The sequence below is a fragment of the Papio anubis genome, chromosome 7, assembly GCF_008728515.1.
Source record: "Papio anubis isolate 15944 chromosome 7, Panubis1.0, whole genome shotgun sequence".
NCBI lineage: Eukaryota > Metazoa > Chordata > Mammalia > Primates > Cercopithecidae > Papio > Papio anubis.
The window spans coordinates 6642621-6661348 of record NC_044982.1 but is presented as its reverse complement, the minus strand read 5'-3'; the positions used below and the strand labels follow the sequence as shown (position 1 = coordinate 6661348).

Here is an 18728-nt window from a genome sequence, read left to right as displayed (position 1 = left end):
TAGGCATGAGCCACCATGCCTGGTCAAAAGCCAATTATTTTTAACAGGAGCTATCATATATTTAGTCAATTTTTCGGGGACAGATGGAAAACTAGGCACTATCTATATTTATAAGGAAACAACAGTGACAATGCAAGAAAATATTGTCCTTATGATTGAGGAAATGGGAGTATCCAAAATTGAAACTAAACCACATTGGCAAAAAAAGTTTTTAAACCCAAGGAAAGAGAGGTACCCTGAAACGAGGACTAGCATTCTCCCCTTAAACCAAGTGTGGCCTAACTTCAAGTGTGACCTTGACTAAAGGGATGATAGAAAAATATGAATACCAAAGTACTGAATGAAGGGAGTCAAGTGAATGACGTAAATGAAATTGACATGCCATGTAGATATCATCCTACTACTAAAAATACAAAACATTAGTTGGGCATAGTGGTGGGTGCCTGTAGTCCCAGCTACTCAGGAGGCTGAGGCAGGAGAATGGCGTGAACCCGGGAGGTGGAGCTTGCAGTGAACCAAGATGGCGCAATTGCACTCCAGCCTGGGCAATGGAGTGAGACTCCATCTCAAAAAAAAAAAAAAAAGAAAGAAAAAGAAAGCTAGCTACAGTGATGCACCCCTATAGTCCAAGCTGTATAAGAGGCTTAGGTGGAAGGATCCAGGAGTTCCAGTCCAATCTGGGTAACATGACAAGTCCCTGTCGCAAAAATACATATATTCATATCAATCAAAAAGGCTCCCCAAAAATATAGCCCACAAAAGTCTAAATCACCATATAACTAATGTTCTTTAAACAGAGGTGCTGGCAGCTTCATTGCATGAGGTTTGGAAAAGTAAGCTTCCAGGAGAAAAAACAACTGAAAGATAAGAAAATAGAAACTGTGAAAAAGGTGAATTAAATGTTGATTATTTTTCCATTTATTTCCATGTTCTTATTACTTTAGAGGAAGCCTGCAGAGACCACCTTTCAGTCTATGCAGATTTTAAGGCAAAAAAAAATTTTTTTTTTCACCCTCAAATATTTATTGAGTACCTGTTTAATGCGAAGCGTGGAACACAAATTATAAGATATTGGTTTAAATTGAAGCTGTTGTGACTTCGTTTAGAATAATTACTATTTGTGATTATGGAATCATATTCTTTAGAAATTTTAAAAAATTACCACCTGTACCTAAATTTCTCCCCCAAAATACTTTTTTTTTTTCAAATTCAAATGTCATAGGCATTTACCTGCACCTGTTTTGGAATCTATTTTGATACATAAAATTGAAGTGCTTCAGCTTGTCTTTAAGTCAGTAGTGGTTTATTAAACGGTTGTATCACATCTGGAAAACATTATTCAAAACATTTATTCAGCCTACTTCCTGTTCATATTTTAGAAGATGTAAAGCAATGAAATTTGCTCTAAATAAATGGCATTTTTGGGCCATTATTTGGCATTTTGCCAGGTTACTTTTTACATCCAAGTTCAAGTGATACTTTGTTCTCAAAATAATTTTCAAGGTTTGGAAGTATAATGCGAAAGTTTTAACAGGGATTCTTACCCCAAAGGATCTGAGAAGCCTGATTTTTTTTTTTTTTTACCTTTTATGCATGTTGGTGTGCACGTGTGTGTGTCATTTGTACCCTTTGTAAGTACTTTTACCATGTTTAAAAAAGGAATTTTTTAGTAAAAATTTAGCTTGATTACAGTAAAAAAATTAATAATTGACTCAATAGCTTTCTAAAAATAAAACCAAATCCTTGTAAAAATATGTATTCATATTACATCAATGACTGTTTCCAACTTTACTGCATGCCTTTTGGGGGTCACATGTATTCGTCACCGAATATTTGCAACTTAATGTTATTTAAATTAGTGACGCTGATGGTAATAGTTATATGGTATTTTATTGCCTGTGCCAGTTGAATAAAGCTGATGTTTTGTCAGCTCTTAAAGGGAAAAAAAAATTTGTCTTGACATCCACAAAGCTACGGGTACAGGGGTCGAGACTGCCGTAACAACCTGTACTTGCTTCCGACGGGAGAGACCGTCTACTTCATCGCGTCTGTGGTGGTGTTATACAATGTGGAGGAGCAACTGCAGAGGCATTACGCTGGCCACAACGATGACGTGAAGTGGTAAGTCCTGAAACAGGTCATTCCTGCTACTCGGAAGGCCGAGGTGGGAGGATCGCTTGAGGCCAGGAGTTCCAGACCATCCTGGGCAACAGTGAAACTCTGTCTATAAAAAAAGTAAAAATAAATGTGATTGCCGTTGCACAGGTGGAAAGAGCATTAGCAGAACACAGTCAGTATTGGGACATAACTAAAGAGAAGGAAGAGGGTCTGAGGAAATGCGGTCTTTGGGAGAGCTCTTCTGTGTGGTCTCCTTGTGGTCCGCTTGCTGCTGCGCTCCGTGAGACACCTCTCATGTTTAGTTTTCCAGCCTCACCAACACATGAGCTTCACGGACCGCATTGTTTCAACTAAGAGCACCACCTCTTTGGAGGCCTTCTTAACACATCATGTGTTAAAGGCTTCTAATTTGGGTCTTTATTTTTTGGTAAACATAAAAACATGTTGGCCGGGCGCGGTGGCTCAACCCTGTAATCCCAGCACTTTGGGAGGCCGAGGCGGGTGGATCACGAGGTCAGGAGATCGAGACCATCCTGGCTAACATGGTGAAACCCCGTCTCTACTAAAAATACAAAAAACTAGCCGGGCGTGGTGGCGGGCGCCTGTAGTCCCAGCTACTCGGAGGCTGAGGCAGGAGAATGGCGTAAACCCGGGAGGTGGAGCTTGCAGTGAGCCGAGATCGTGCCACTGCACTCCAGCCTGGGTGACACAGCGAGACTCCGTCTCAAAAAAAAAAAAAAAAAAAAAAAAAAACATGTGTTGCCTCAGGTTTACGGCTGAGTCGGCTCTTCCCATAATTCATTTATAGCTTTTGGTAGGCATTTTACGTATCTTGGAAGGATGGATGTGTGAAGAGATGGATTTATATATTTGTCCTGGTTCCTTGGTCAATGATAAAAATCCTGTTGGCGAAAGATGGCATCTTTCCTATTTACGTACTCAACATGACTTTTTAATAAAGATTGTAGACTGATGTAGTGGTTCTGAGGTTGAAATGGTATTTTCCCAGCAGAGGATGCTTTTTCCTTAAGTTTGAAAATTCTTAAGAAGAAATAAGGGAATTAAGATTAAATGAATTAGGCACTAGTTGTTTCCTAACGTCGTAGTGCTCAGAGAATTTGTCATGAGTCTGTAAGAAGTTAGGCATTACATATTTCTTATATTTAAATTTTTGACTAGATAATATTTGAGCAAGGGAAAAGTAAAACTTACCTGTGACATGTAGATGTTTTATAAATACCCTTTTGTTAGCCTAGCAGTTCATCCTGACCGGATCACGATAGCAACAGGACAAGTCGCAGGCACATCGAAGGATGGAAAAGTGAGTTACGTTACCTTTTCATTGTTTCATAATAAACTGGTAACACAAAGTAATTTTTAGAAAACATTGTGCTGCTGAGTAAGGCTGCTTAGATATAATTATGGTATCTGAAAACTTCTGAACCCCTCACTAGAATTTTTTATTGTAAATTAGAAGACTTATTGTGTGGCAGGATGCAGTGGCTCACGCCTGTAATCCCAGCACTTTGGGAGGCCGAGGTGGGCGGATCACAGGTCAGGAGATCGAGACCATCCTGGCTAACATGGTGAAACCCCGTCTCTACTAAAAATACAAAAAAAATTAGCAAATTAGCTGGGCGTGGTGGTGGGCGCCTGTAGACCCAGCTGCTCGGGAGGCTGAGGCAGAAGAATGGCATGAGCCTGGGAGCGGAGGTTGCAGTGAGCCGAGATCCCGCCACTGCACTCCAGCCTGGGCGACAGAGCGAGACTCCGTCTCAAAACAAACAAACAAACAAAAAATACAAAAATTAGCCAGGTGTGGTGGCACATGCCTATAGTCCTAGCTACTCCGGAGGCTGAAGCAGGAGAAATACTTGAACCCAGGAGGCGGAGGTTGCAGTGAGCCAGGATCATGCCACTGCACTCCAGCCCAGGTGACAGAGAGAGACTAAGTCTAAAAAAAAAAAAAAAAAAAAAAAAAAGACTTACTGTGACCTTAAAAATCCCTGGAGCTCATCTTAATTTCATCAGATTTTTAAATAGCATTGTTCTGAACAAAGAATTCACAGATTCTTAAAATGTTTATTTATATGATAAGCATTAAAAATATGAAGGTAAACACTTAATGAAGTTAAAATTATAATAAATAATAATTTGAATATACAACATTTTGCCAAATTTCAGCCACCCTCTGCCCTGTCCTGTGAATGTCCTTTAACAGTCGTGACTTTAACCCATGGAGTTTGTGTCTGTGTGCAAGTCACAAAAGCTACTAGGAGGTTTTTAGCACAAATTTTGCAAGCACTTCAGCAAGACTTTAATTTGCATTTTAAGGCGTTAAGAGAGGGAGCTTGTAGCTTTTTTGATAGCTACTTTTATATAGCTTGTTATTGCATAATATTTTATCTGAAACTAATTTCTTTAAGTGCATACATTTTATCAACATGTTTTCATCCAGAAAAAATGAATACTACCATATTTCAGAAAATATTTTAGTAACATTGGATTTTAAATATTAATCTTATGCTATTTTCCGGTTTTATTTGGTTTGGTTTGGTTTGGTTTTTTTTTGGGGGGACAAGGTCTCACTCTGTCACCCAGGCTGTAATGCAGTGGCACAATCATGGGTCATTGCCACCTCTGCCCCCCAGGCTCAGGTGGTCCTCCCACCTCAGCCTCCTGAGTAGCTGGGAGTACAGACGCACGTCACCTCACCCAGTTAATTTTTGTATTTTTTGTAGGGACAGCATTTCACCACATTGCCCAGGCTGGTCTCAAACTCCTGGGCTCAAGCGATCCGCCCACCTCAACCTCCCAAAGTACTGGGATTACTGGCATCAACCACTGCGCCTGACCTCCATTAATATTTTATACTTGAAAAGAGTTAACAGAAATAATGGAAATCAGACCACTGTTGTATAAATAAATTCACTTAAATTGAATGGGTCTTTCTATCTTTTTTGGTTTAATGTTAAATGGCTTAGAAAAATTCTTTGAAATGAATAGTAAGCCATTTGTTCCTCCCTCTAGTGGCTTAAAAGTATATTTCAGTTTCTGGTATTGAAATTGAATCGGTACTTGAGAACCAGAGAAAAATGTTATAGCTGTCTTTCAGTTTACCTATAGAGAAATCCAGAGACGCCTAGGGAATGCCTGCAGACACCCAGCTACTTAGAGATTAGACTGAACTAGAACCTGGTTCACCTAACGCCTGCCTAGTGTTTCTACTAGGTCCAATGCCAGCACCTTTTCTTATTGATAAATCTACTGGTTGCTCTATGATGCTTCCTTCTATTAAGGAAGAGGAAAATTAACATAAATAACCTAGGAACACAGTTGAGAGGATTTTAAACCAATTATAATAATTCTAAATCTTATTTGTACATAATTGATGCCTGTTTTGCCCAAGAATGTTAAGCTCTCTTTTTTTTTTTTTTTTTTTAGATAGAGTTTCACTCTTGTTGCCCAGGCTGGAGTGCAGTGGTGCAATCTTGGCTCACTGCAACATCCACCTCCCGGGTTCAAGCGAGTCTCCTGCCTCAGCCTCCCAAGTAGCTGGGATTACAAGCATGCACCACCACACCCGGCTAATTTTTTGTGTTTTGTAGAGACAGGGTTTCACCGTGTTGGTCAGGCTAGTCTCGAACTCCTGACCTCAGGTGATCCACCTGCCTCAGCCTCCCAAAGTGCTGGGATTACAGGTGTGAGCCACTACGCCTGGTCTGTTAAGCTCTTAATATTATTTGGTGGTGACCATCTTATGAACTTAGGCATGGTGACACTTTAGCAATGAAACAGACTTTAAAAGAATAACCCATATGTGAGATTCCATTTTACTTGTCATTTTTTCATTTCTAAAATTCAGACACATTTAGATGCACAAATTAAAGTGTCAGTTCCCATGGTACTATTGTCAAAAATTGGCCATTCAAATTTCAAAACTTGGTAGACCTTTCCTTAGTGTTAAATTATCAACAAGGCCCTCCACCTCCTGAAGCCCCTGGGAATGTTTTATTTACATAAAAAGGCAGACTCCTGAAATGCAGGAAAAGCTCTTTTGTTTTGACAAAGTCCGAGTTACTGTGCAAGCAATCTTGTAGCGTTAAGGTAAAGACACATGTGTATCCCCCTCACAGTTGATGGCTCTGTGTTTTTTTTCTAAATAGCAATTGCCCCCACACGTGCGCATCTGGGATTCTGTGACATTGAATACTCTGCACGTCATTGGAATAGGTTTTTTTGACCGAGCAGTCACCTGTATTGCATTCTCAAAATCTGTAAGTACGTGCCATGTGGGTATTGCTGTCTTCTTCCACAGGAAGTAGAGAATCAACTCAGGGTTGAAGAGGGGGATTTGACACACTCAATACCTGCCCCGGTGTATGTACAGATTTGGACTCTGAAACATTCCTGCTTCCCAGGACTTCTCAGTCAGAGGTCATATGCATGTCTCATCAGGGACACACACTTCCAATCAGACATCTCTAGCTACATGGGTTTGGTGATGAAAACAGACCCCCAGAGGCATTGTCCTCACTTTCCTTGAGGCTATTTGTGTGCTCTGGCCTTGAATTTTACCTGCTTCTTTCGAGGGTGGCTCCAGTGTGTCTGTCTCTGCCATTCTGCTACTGGAAAGGGGTCCCAATCCAGACCCCAAGGGAGAGTTCTTGGATCTCTCGTAAGAATTCAAGGCAAGTCCATAGAGTAAACTGAAAACAAGTTTATTAGGAAAGTAAAAGAATAAAAGAATGTCTACTCTATAGAGCAGTCCTGAGGGCTGCTGGTTGCCGATTTTTATGACTATTTCTTGATTATATGCTAAACAAGGGGAGATTATTCATGCTTCCCCTTTTTAGACCATATAGGGTAACTTCCTGATGTTGCTATGGCATTTGTAAACTGTCATGGCGCTGGTGGGAGTGTAGCAGTGAGGACAACCAGAGGTCACTCTTGTCACCATCTTGGTTTTGGCAGGATTTAGCCGGCTTCTTTACTGCAAGTGATTATATCAGCAAGGTTTTTATGACCTGTATCTTGTGCCAATCTCCATCTCATTCTGTGACCTAGAATGCCTAACCACCTGGGAATGCAGCCCAGTAGGTCTCAGCCTCATTTTACCTAGCCCCTATTCAAGTTGCTCTGGTTCAAATGCCTCTGATATTTCTCCCCTCCCTTTTATAAGAGAATCCTTAATCCTAAGGGTTAAGGGACAAAGATCCATCTTCTGTAACTTCTTCAGGCTGAATAGGGGTGATGATATTCCTGCCTAACTGTTAGGGTCTCTTGTATTTGGGGTAGAGAAGAGCTCAGTCAGAAAGCATCAGTTTGGCAAGGTGATATCTGGAAGATTAATAAGTGTTCAACTTAAGAAAACATTGAGTAAGCTTATCCTGTATTCCTACACAAAGAGTACAACAGCAATATATTCCACAACAGTAAAACAAAATAAACAAAATTATCCCAAGTAAACTAAGAAGGCTTTTTATTAACTGGGCAACTATTGGAACCAAGCTGATATGGGGGTCTCTAGCTGATTCCAGTGTCTCCAGAATTAGAATACTGATCCAGATATTTACATTACCCATCGCTTTTATTTATTCTGAGCAGCAGTCAGAGATCACTGGTTGGTTCACAGGAATAAGCGGGGTTAGTCTAAATTGCAGAAAAAATTTAAAAACAACTGTTGAAACTAGAATCTAATAACAAATGTACCATAGTTCTTGAAATATAATTTCTCTCTCCAGTCTCCCATTTTTACTAAAGACAAACCATAATAGGACTGATTTGTTTGGAAACATAAGCCTTAGTCTTATATACTTGGCTGGATTATTGTATAAAGTACAGCAAGAATATTTATTTTTCACATAGGCTTTTTAAATTGCCTTTACTGGAACTCTGTTCCATAAGGAATCTCAGATAAGACCTTTTTTAAAGCAAGCCCAGCCATGGGTTTATATCCTCAAATACCTATGGGTTGGGTAAATTCCTCTCCTCTTGGGGGGTCCCAAGATAACTTGGGGCTCCTGGGCCTGTGAGAAAATGACATTCTTTACTTACCACAGGTCAGGAACCCTTTACAGGGACTATGGAGACAAGGTACAAGGCCAGTTTCCCCCAAGGGTCTTCTATGGACTCTACAATTCAAATTTGATTCCTTAAAGGAAAGCATGCCATTCCTGTCAAAAAAAATAACCAGTTTCTCCAGTTGTGTCCTGTTACAAACAAAAACAAATTCTTTACAATTGTGCAATTAACTATATTGCCATAAATTAAGAATACTCACAAATAGTTTCTAAATTCTGGAGAAATCAGAGAGAGAAACATATGCTTCAAATTTTGTTCATAGCAGTGTACTTTACTTGTTAAAAGCTCTAAATAGCTCAAAAGAAAAGTTTTCTTGACTTTGAAAAAAACAAAGGATCAGCAACGTTTTAAGCAAAGTCAAAAAAGATGACTTCAGTCTTCTATTAGTTTGGTTCATGCAGTTAACTCCTGTTCTGCTTGATATTCAGGAACATTTTAGCTCTCCATGAGAGTCCTGAAAGTTTTTTCCTCTATTCTAATGTTACAACTTCGAAAGTAATCAGAAACTTGCATTCAAGAGCACTTGTTAAAGGCCTATATCTGATTATAAGCCACCTTTTAAATAGGACCAAAACAAGACAAGAATTGTCTGTGGATAACAAAAAGTCTTAGGACAGCCACAGTTAAAGCCACAATTGACAATGAAATTTACTCCTGGAGCACACAATAATTTAACATAACAAGTACAACTATTAATAACATACACTAAGTCATATCAGAATTATAGGAGTTTCACCTAATTTTGGAACACATACCAATAACATATTTATACAAATATAACCCAAAGAAAGCCAATTTCCTATTTGACAATGCTTCCTGTATGACTTTTATACCAAATAAGCCAAATTTCACCTTTATATTTGTGTACTATTGATGTTAAATATTCTTAATAAAACCTCATAGATAAATCTATTCTTTTTTTTTTTTTTTTTTTTTTTTTTTTGAAAGAGTCTCCTTTTTTTCCCCCGCCTGGGGGGGGGTGGCTTTTTTTCACCTCCCTCCAACCTCCGCCTCCCAGGTTCAAGCAATTCTCCCACCTCAGCCTCCCTAGAAGCTGGGATTACAGGTGTACACCACCACGCCCAGCTATTTGTTTGTATTTTTAGTAGAGACAGGTTTCACTATGTTGGCCATGCTGATCTTGAACTCCTGACCTCAAGTGATCCACTGGCCTTGGCCTCCCAAAGTGCTGGGGTTACAGGTGTGAGCCATCGTGCCTGGCCAATCTATTCCATTTTAATCAGTATGACCATAAGGTAAGATTTTTATAAACTGTTTATTAATCCTTTACAATTTTTGTTAAAAAGCAGATCATTGCTCAGAGAAAAACCCGTTGTGCTTTTATTCCAATGTTTAATTTACAGAAAAATTGATTAATACCCCTTTAACTTTAGCCAATATGTTCAGACAGAATTTCTTTTACAAGATTAATTTTTCACAAACTTTTGACAACTTGCTTTAACTTTCAGCTTTATCCTATCTAATTTAAAACAATAATTTAACTTTTTAATCTAGGTGAAAAAATAATAATAATAATAATTCACCTTTCCATGCCTTCTTATAATTTGTTACCAAAACACATTTCACTTTCTTTGTACACCTTACATGTAAAATTGTTTTTATTTCCCAAAAATTACGTAAGTCATGTGAACTGAAAGGCATTACACTTTTTACTTTTCTTACAAAATATTTGATTTAAGCTCTTATTATTACACCAATTAATCTAAGCTCTTTCGTATACAGACATCACACACATAATACATGTAAATACACAGACAAAAAATAAAGGACTCATTCCCTAAACCAGGAATTGAACCCTGATCCCAGGCTGCCATTGTGATGGCAGAGACCAAGATAAAGTACTGCCACATGGTTACAAGGTCAAGCTCCCAAGCACCTGAAACAAGATAAGAGCGAAACTTTATCCAGATTTTTTTCAGGAACTTGCCGCAAAATTTATAACTGACCAGTTTGCTGTGCTACCTTGAACAGTGGACTTACAGGGTCTTAGGCCCACATTCTATCCTATGGTACCCCTCTTTATGACAGAACGATATAGAAAGACAAATTTATAACACAAAGTACAACAGATTCTCTACAGCTTAAGATTACCCTCACAAATCCTTTTTTCCCTTTAATCAAAACTTTACAGGAGATAAACAGTGATTTTTGCCATTCATTCAACCAGTTTGCATAGAGAGAGGGAGGTAGAGCAAGGCCAGAAGTCTGACTGGTAAGAAATTCTTACTCTCTTGCTGGCGTGGCAGGCTTCTGGGTTCCCTTTCCCTGAGGCGGCCCTAGTGATCCGGCTGGCTGCACCACAGCCCTGGGGCCAAGCCACATCATAAAGGAAAATTACCTTTTTCCGTCCTGGCCAGAGCAAAATATGTGTGACGAAACATAGACATTAGCCATTCAGCTTAGCACACGATATCAAACTGGCAAGGCTCAAACATGCCCCTGGTTGGCCCCATCCTTGTTAATCCAGCCTCCAACCAGGAGTTTCAACTTATGGTCTCTGGGCAAGATGGTGGCCCTGAGTAATAGAAAACATAAGAAAGGGAAAGGAGAGAGAAAAAAGCATTGCCTGTGGCAGGGTGGGGAAGGCGAAGAGCTCAGGGAGGCCAGAGAAAGACCTGCCCACTGCAGTGACACTGAAAAGTTCAGGTGGCTGCTTGTTGATAACAAAGGGATCTTTTCCAGCATTCCCATCAGCTCTTAAATTTCCCCTTTTGGGGAGGGAAAAGCTCCCCATGTCCCATGATCTTGTACATGCCTAATTCTGTCACTCTAGACATCGGCAAAGAGTGCAAGGCAGATTAATCAAAAGATAATAGCAGTTAACATCCCATAGTGCCAAACCTGTTCTTAGCTGAAAGGGGCTTTACTGAGAGGGGCCTCTCACCCCCTAAATCTTAGGAAGGAATCTAACCTTCCTAAATTGGGCCTGGAACCCAAGGTCTGTCAAGCGTCCTTGCCTTTTATTAATAGGGGCATTTAACTCACTCTGTCTTAGGAGAGACTCCTAAGTTGGGCCTCTAACCAAATCCCGTCCTTTGCCCAGGTATATGCACCCCACTTACCCAAAATCAGCCATTCGGTGTGTACAGATGATTTTTCTTTGCGTCGGGGGTCTCTTCAGTGTCATCCCTTTGGGGTTCACCAGAAAGATATTACCAGACCCCACTACTTACTAAAGTTAGCCTTTGGATCGGAGGTTTCCTCAGTATTGTCCCTTCTGTGGTCTCCAGAAAGATGTCACCGGACCCCACCACTTACCCAAAGTCAGCCTTTGGGTTGGGAGTTTCCTCAGTGTCGTCACTTCATGGTCACCAGAAAGATGTGACCATAAAGGGGTCCCCATCCAGACCCCAGAAGAGAGTTCTTGGATCTCACGCAAGAAAGAATTCTAGGCGATTCCATAAAGTGAAAGCAAGTATTTTAGGAAAGTAAAGGAATAAAAGAATGGCTACTCCATAGACAGAGCAGCCCCAAGGGCTGCTGGTTGCCCGTTTCATGGTTATTTCTTGATGATGTGCTAAACGAGGGATGGATTATTGATGCCTCCCCTTTTTAGAGCATATAGGTTAACTTCCTGATGTTACCATGACATTTATAAACTGTCATGGTGCTGGTGGGAGTGTAGCAGTGAGGACAACCAGAGGTCACTCTTGTTGCCATCTTGGTTTTGGTGGGATTTAGCCGGCTTCTTTATTGCAAGCTGTTTTATCAGCAAGGTCTTTATAACCTGTGTCTTGTGCCAACCTCCTATCTCATTCTTTGACCTAGAATGCCTAACCATCTGGGAATGCAGCCCAGTAGGTCTCAGCCTTATTTTACCCAGCCCCCATTAAAGATAGACTTGCTCTGGTTCAAACGCCTCTGTCCAGCCCAACGTGGCTGGCAGGCAGCCTGGCCGCAAGCAGGGATTCGACAGGGCCTTGTGGTCTTCCAGGCTTCCTTAGGACATGCTGGTTCAGCAGACCCACCCCACACTCTTTTTTTTTTTTTTTTTTGAGACGGAGTCTCGCTCTGTCGCCCAGGCTGGAGTGTAGTGGCCAGATCTCAGCTCACTGCAAGCTCCGCCTCCCGGGTTCCTGCCATTCTCCTGCCTCAGCCTCCCGAGTAGCTGGGACCACAGGTGCTGCCACCTCGCCTGGCTAATTTTTTGTGTTTTTAGTAGAGACGGGGTTTCGCCGTGTTAGCCAGGATGGTCTCAATCTCCTGACCTTGTGATCCGCCCGTCTCGGCCTCCCAAAGTGCTGGGATTACAGGCTTGAGCCACCGCGCCCGGCCAACCCCAGACTCTTTTAAACCACTTCAACCACTTCAGAAACCCGTATTCACATACATGTGCACGTGCTCACATGAAAAGACCCCCGTGTACTCAGGCTTCCAGAGCCGAGGCCTTGTGCAGCCCTGCAGCAGCCACGTTCACAGCTGCTAACAGCCCCTGTGCCACGCCTGCTGCGGGCACTGTCTGCTCTAGGAGGGTCTCTTGTTTTCATGCAACCCAGTGGTGAAGAGACACCGCCCTGGCCCCTCTCTTCCCCAACTCCTGTTTCTTCACTCCCCATCATTTACCTGCTCTTTCTGTCTGGTCAAGAAAGCATGTCTTGGCTGGGCACAGTGGCTTGGTCAGGCACAGTGGCCAACACTTTAGGAGTCTGAAGTAGTAGGATTGCTTGAACCCAGGAGTTTGTGACCAGCCTGGGCAACATAGGGAGATCCCATCTCTACAAATAATAATAATAATAATTATCTGGGAGTGCTGGTACACACCACGGTCCCAGCTACATGGGAGGCTGGGGTAGGAGGATTGCTTGAGCCTGGGAGGTCAAGGGTGCAGAGAGCCATGATTGCACCACTGCACTCTGACCTGGGTGACAGAGGAAAATACTGTCTCCAGAAAAAGAAAGACAGAGAGAGAGAGAGAAGAAAGAAAGAGAAAGAGAGAGAGAGAGAGGGAAGAAGGGAGGGAGGAAGGAAGAAAGGAAGGGAGAGAGAAAGAAAGCAGGTCTCAGAAGCAATGGATGAGTATTCTTTAACTACAATGTAGCAGACTCTTTATTAAAAATAAAATTTGATGTTTATTTTTAATCATGTTCAACCCACTTTATTCTCAGATATAGTCTTCCTGTGAATAACTTTCTTTTAGAATGGAGGAACCAATCTCTGTGCTGTGGATGACTCCAACGACCATGTGCTCTCTGTATGGGACTGGCAGAAAGAAGAAAAACTGGCAGATGTGAAGGTCATACTCCGAGCCTTTTTTGGGCTGCATTAATGTTTTCCCATTCCGAGCCGCCCTGGCACAGTGGTAGCCCCCTTTCAGCGGGCTCCAGGGCCCATTCCTGCCCCAGCCCTTGGGTATGACGCCTTCGCCTTAGAATCCTTTGTCCCCAGTTCCTCTCCCATCATGAGACTTTGACCCCAGGTCCTGTTAGGGTTTTTCCTTTTTTCACCATGTCTGTAAGATTCTTCTCTTCCTCATTTCATAGCCACTACCCTTTTAATTCATCCAGTCATGTATTTGCTGGCTGTTTCTTTCATTTGCTTGACACACCCCGAGCGCCTGCCGTGTGCTCGCATGGCGCGTGGAGGCCCGGAAATGCGCTCAGGTGTAAAGGTGCACTCGCTGCCCAGGCACCTGCAGCTGCGGGAGGGGCGGGTGTGGGCGGGGGCCACCAGCACAGGGGTGCCTCCGAAGTGGAACAGACTCAGGAAAGACCAGCGGGAGCCCCAAGTTAAACCCCAAATCCTTCCCAACAGGACTCCTCCTGAGAGGGGCCCCTTGGGACTTCTTTGACTGCCTCTAATCCATTTTGCACAATATGTCAAATTCCCTTGCCTTGACTTTCTGACCTTTTTCTATTTCTATTTTCTATTGGATCCCTATTTTTATAGAATTGAATTCAGATTTCTCATCTTTGCATCTATCAACCTTAGATAACCTTACTCACCTAACTTTCTCTGCTACGTGTCTGGGAGGCAGACCTTATATTCTGACCAGGCCTCTTCCCTGACACCTGTGTTCGTGCCCTAGCCCCACCTTCTGATATTCTAGGCAGGTGTTTTAGTTCTTCTTGCTATGTTGCTAGGTTAGAAGGCATCACAGGTAGGTCATTATCCAGGCTCAAGAATGTGTAACTGCATTATTAAATAGAAGCAGTGATCAGAGCCCAATCCAACAGGCCAAGGTGCGGGTCTTGGAAGTTAGGGTGTGGGCTGAGGGTGGTGGAGGTGACACCCGAAGAGCTAGATCTACTCCATGGGACCCCAGGCCGGGTCCCTGAGCCACAGGCAGAGTTCCAGGAGTCAGACGCAGGAGAGACTCCCTGGGGAAACGGGCAGCCAGAGTCAGCCAGGAACAATGGACCTTTGTAAAATCCATTCCAGGGCCCTCCCTGGAGATTACATTTACTAGATAGGGGGCGAAGCCTAGAGATCTGCATTTTACCATTTCTGGTGATTCCATTTGATCAGCCAGACTGGGAACCCATGACTAGCAGATGAGAGCAAACGCTTGCAGTTCTGAAGTCCCTCTGGTCCTAACTCCCTCCTCAGCAAAGCATGCTGCATGCCTGCTCCATGCCTGGCCCTGGGAGAGGCCCTGACCTAGACAGAGGACTCCTGGGTGCTTCCTGTCCTCAAGGACTCATTGTCAAGTGAGGGAGACAGACAAGGAGGAGGCATTAAGGCCGGCACCAGCATACGCTTGGTGTTTATAGCAAGATGGATTCAATGGGGGAAATCATAGGCATTGTGCTTGCCTTGAATTTCTTATTTATTTGTGGCTCAGATTTTACTTGTTTTCCTACATGTGTCTTACGTGTTTTAAGAGATGTGAGGCATCCGAGTCCCTGTTTTTCCTATAGTGCTCTAATGAAGCTGTGTTTGCTGCGGATTTCCACCCCACGGACACCAACATCATAGTTACCTGTGGAAAATCACATCTCTACTTTTGGACACTAGAAGGAAGCTCCCTTAATAAGAAGCAAGGATTATTCGAGGTAAAGTTAAATTATGATTTTTGTTTTATTTTTCTCTGGTATTTGTGATTGGCTAGATGCATCTTTCTGGGGGCTGTGGTGCTCAACACGATCCCTTGGGATCCCTCACATAGTTGGGGAGCGCGTCACACCTGGTAAGTAACACTGGCAATGAAGTGAAGAAAAAGACAGGGCAAGCCTAGGTGGAGGGCAGGGAAGGACCTGGACCCGGGGAGCACCAGGCCTCCCACAGTGGCACTGGTTGCAGAGAGTATCGGGCGATGAAGTCATCAGGAGGCAGGCAACCTGCCTTTGCAAAGGATGATGGAGACTTCCTGTGCCTTTTGTCTGGACGTTGTGGGGCTGTGAGAGCACCAGGGGGCAGCACCTCTTCCCAGGGGTCCATCTGCCACCACCTCCCTGAAGCTCGTTTCGAGGACCCCTTTATTCTGGTGCTCGGGCCCTGCCCTTTAGGCTGACAGCATAGCCCCACCCTTCTCCCTGGCCATACCCTCCTCCATTTGCTATCTGCAGCTTTATGATTCCCCAGCCACTTGGAGTTGCTAGAAATCACTTTGTTTTAGAGCAGTTAATCTCACAGCAGAAGTTACGTAACTTCTGCTGATGGACAGAAATGCAAGGTGTGCACAGTGGTTACAGAAGGTGACACTGTCCAGCTTGGGACCACTGCGAATCTAGATGTTATTAGTACAAATGAAAGGTTGTCTGGAATATATATATGCTGTATGGATTAAATATATATATATATATATAATTTTTTTGCCACATTCTACAGAAACAAGAAAAGCCAAAGTTTGTCCTCTGTGTGACTTTCTCTGAAAATGGTGACACCATTACTGGAGATTCGAGTGGCAACATCTTAGTATGGGGAAAAGGTAATAAGTGATAGTTCCCAAAAACCAATGGTTTTTGGTAATGTTGTAAGAGATCAAACATGAGTGCTTTAAGAATTGTCTATTAATACAATGTACAGGAGTAGGATTAAATTTCAAGTTACAGAGACACACACATACATGTGTGCATGTGTAACTTGAAACCATAGAACTAGAACAGAGAAAAAGCAGAGAATAGTAAGAGTTACTGACCTTTATAGCATTCTGAAAGGCTCTTTAAGCCCAAGCTATTATGATGGAATTAAATAGCTTTATTAGGAAATCCACTGACAGATTATAATGATGAAATTAATGACTACTTATAGGTCTGTAAAATATTTAAGTAATTATCCTGATTTATATAGCATTTGGCAGACATTTATTGAAAGCTAATTATGTGCTAACTGTGAACATACAACTAAGTCAGATCCAAATCCCCTGCTGTCCTTGAGCAAAGTTTGCTAAGGGAGATGCATCACTCAGAAAGCATGCGTCCAGTTATGTCTAGTGAGCATTTATGAGCACTTACCCTGTGACAGGAAAAAAGGGAAAATCCACCATCCCTTTTCTCAAGGATCTTTGAGTTGGGGCTGAAGGTGGAGACGGACTTGTAAATGCAATTTCAGAAACATATGGTGACGTTTCCAGTATCCCTGCTGCTCTTGGCGCTAGGTGTCTTATCCACTGTTCACTTAATCCTTAGAACAATCCTGCAGGGTAAGCAGCAGCCCCATTCCACCAAGGGGGATCTGAGGGTAGAGTAACTAAGCAATTTGTCCAGAGAAACAGCTCACTAGAGAGCAGGGATCTAAACTCAGAGCCCACATTCTCAGCCATGAGAATGCATATTCAACAATGCATATTTTCCTTCATTCTAAAGTAACCCATTTCATACTTGTCTGGTGCTCTGCGAACGTCTAGAAATTGGATCCTTCATAGATTCATATTGCAATGATGTGCTCACGGACAACATTGCCTTTTAAAACCAAAGTCAGATAAGATTAGAAAATGGGCAGAGGCAGCCTTTTGACAATGTGCTAATGATAGTTTTCTTGGTGTGTTTAGGTACAAATCGAATAAGCTATGCAGTTCAAGGGGCCCATGAGGGTGGCATTTTTGCACTTTGTATGTTAAGAGATGGCACACTGGTGTCGGGAGGTGGGAAAGACCGAAAGCTCATTTCTTGGAGCGGGAACTATCAAAAACTTCGTAAAACAGAGGTAAGTCATCAAGGCTACTGCTAAAATTTGTTTTTAACCTAAACTATTATCCTTTATTAGTTTGAAATCTGTAGCTTACAGTTTTGAAAATTGTTTAGATGAAATCACATGATATGGGAGCAATGTATTTTATTAAAATCCTGGAGGCAAGTTAAATATAACTAATGAAATAGAATTAGGTTGAGGTTGTAACACACTTCATATTTAGAATATTTTTATTCTCAATTTTCCAAAGGACTGTTACCCACATTTTGCTTTATTATAAAAATCTGTCTTTTCTTTTTTTTTTTTTTTTTTTTTTTTTTTGAGGGCAGGGTCTGGCTCTGTCACCCAGGCTGGAGTGCAGTGGTGTGATCACAGTTTACTGCAACCTCTGCCTCCTGGGCTCAAGCGATCCTCCACCTCAGCCTCCCAAGCAGCTGGAACTACAGACACACACCACCACACCTGGCTAATTTTTGTAATCTTTTAGAGATGTTGCCCAGGCTGGTTTGGAACTCCTGAGCTCAAGCGATCCTCCCACCTCAGCCTCCCAAAGTGCTGGATTACAAGCGTGAGCCACCACGCCCAGCCTCCTTTAACTTTTAATTTCTAACATGTTATTTTGGAGACATTATTACATTGAGTGAACTAGTATTTGTTGAGTATCTACTTTGTACATGGCACTCACCTAAGTGCCAGCGTGCTCCCTAGGGCTGTTTTGATACCCAATGTACCTCCCCATTATCTACTTGGCAGCCCTGCATTCCAGTAGGCACCAGAGGCAAGATATTTAATTTTCCTTCTACCCACTCAGTGAATTTTCTCCCCCAATTCCAGGAAATTGTGAGCAGACACTGCAAAATTGGCCTCATTCTGAAGAGTGATGCTTTTCATCCCTAGCTTAGAATGGACAGACTGTAGGACTTTGAACCCAGATACACACAAAACACTTATATTTTACATCACAGAGCAATATGGCACCACCCTCTGGCAGTGTGAAAATTTAGTTCTGTTGAGTATTTCCCTTAATAAAGGAAGTTCTTCATCTGAGCTTTGGAAATCACTTCCCCTTGCATGGAGATTCTGTTGTGAGAACATTTTTATTAATAAGATTTGACCAGCGTTTAGTTGAATATATTGTGAATTGCTAGAGTCATAGACATGCCCATGTCATATACAACTGTAAAGAAAGCTCCAAAGCCCCATTTAATTTCATTAAAGCTATTCACTGTTTGTTAGTATCTGGTTCCTCCTCATTAGCATGGGTCATCATGAACTTGACTCAAATCTGTGCTAACAAACCACACTGGAGAATGTGTGAGGGGAGGCTGCTTCTATCCTGGAACGGGAAAGCCTAACAGCAACCTGCCAGGGTCAAGCTGCAGCGTTCGTTCTTTTTATAGTACAAGAACTTTGTTTCTTTATTATAGCAAATTGTT

The 18728-nt window shown here is 42.2% G+C and overlaps 1 protein-coding gene across 7 annotated transcripts in view; it reads left to right on the top strand.

Moving 5' to 3' along the window:
• EML1 (EMAP like 1) overlaps positions 1–18728 on the top strand; it is a 206660-nt gene that overhangs the window by 159050 nt on the left and 28882 nt on the right. For all 7 annotated transcript variants that reach the window (XM_031667858.1, XM_031667856.1, XM_031667853.1 and 4 more), the window contains 7 exons: positions 1972–2121; positions 3370–3439; positions 6285–6395; positions 13361–13456; positions 15081–15215; positions 15991–16090; positions 17153–17307. In XM_031667858.1, the coding sequence (XP_031523718.1) occupies positions 1972–2121; positions 3370–3439; positions 6285–6395; positions 13361–13456; positions 15081–15215; positions 15991–16090; positions 17153–17307 (817 nt within the window). The remainder of the gene's footprint in view (positions 1–1971; positions 2122–3369; positions 3440–6284; positions 6396–13360; positions 13457–15080; positions 15216–15990; positions 16091–17152; positions 17308–18728) is intronic.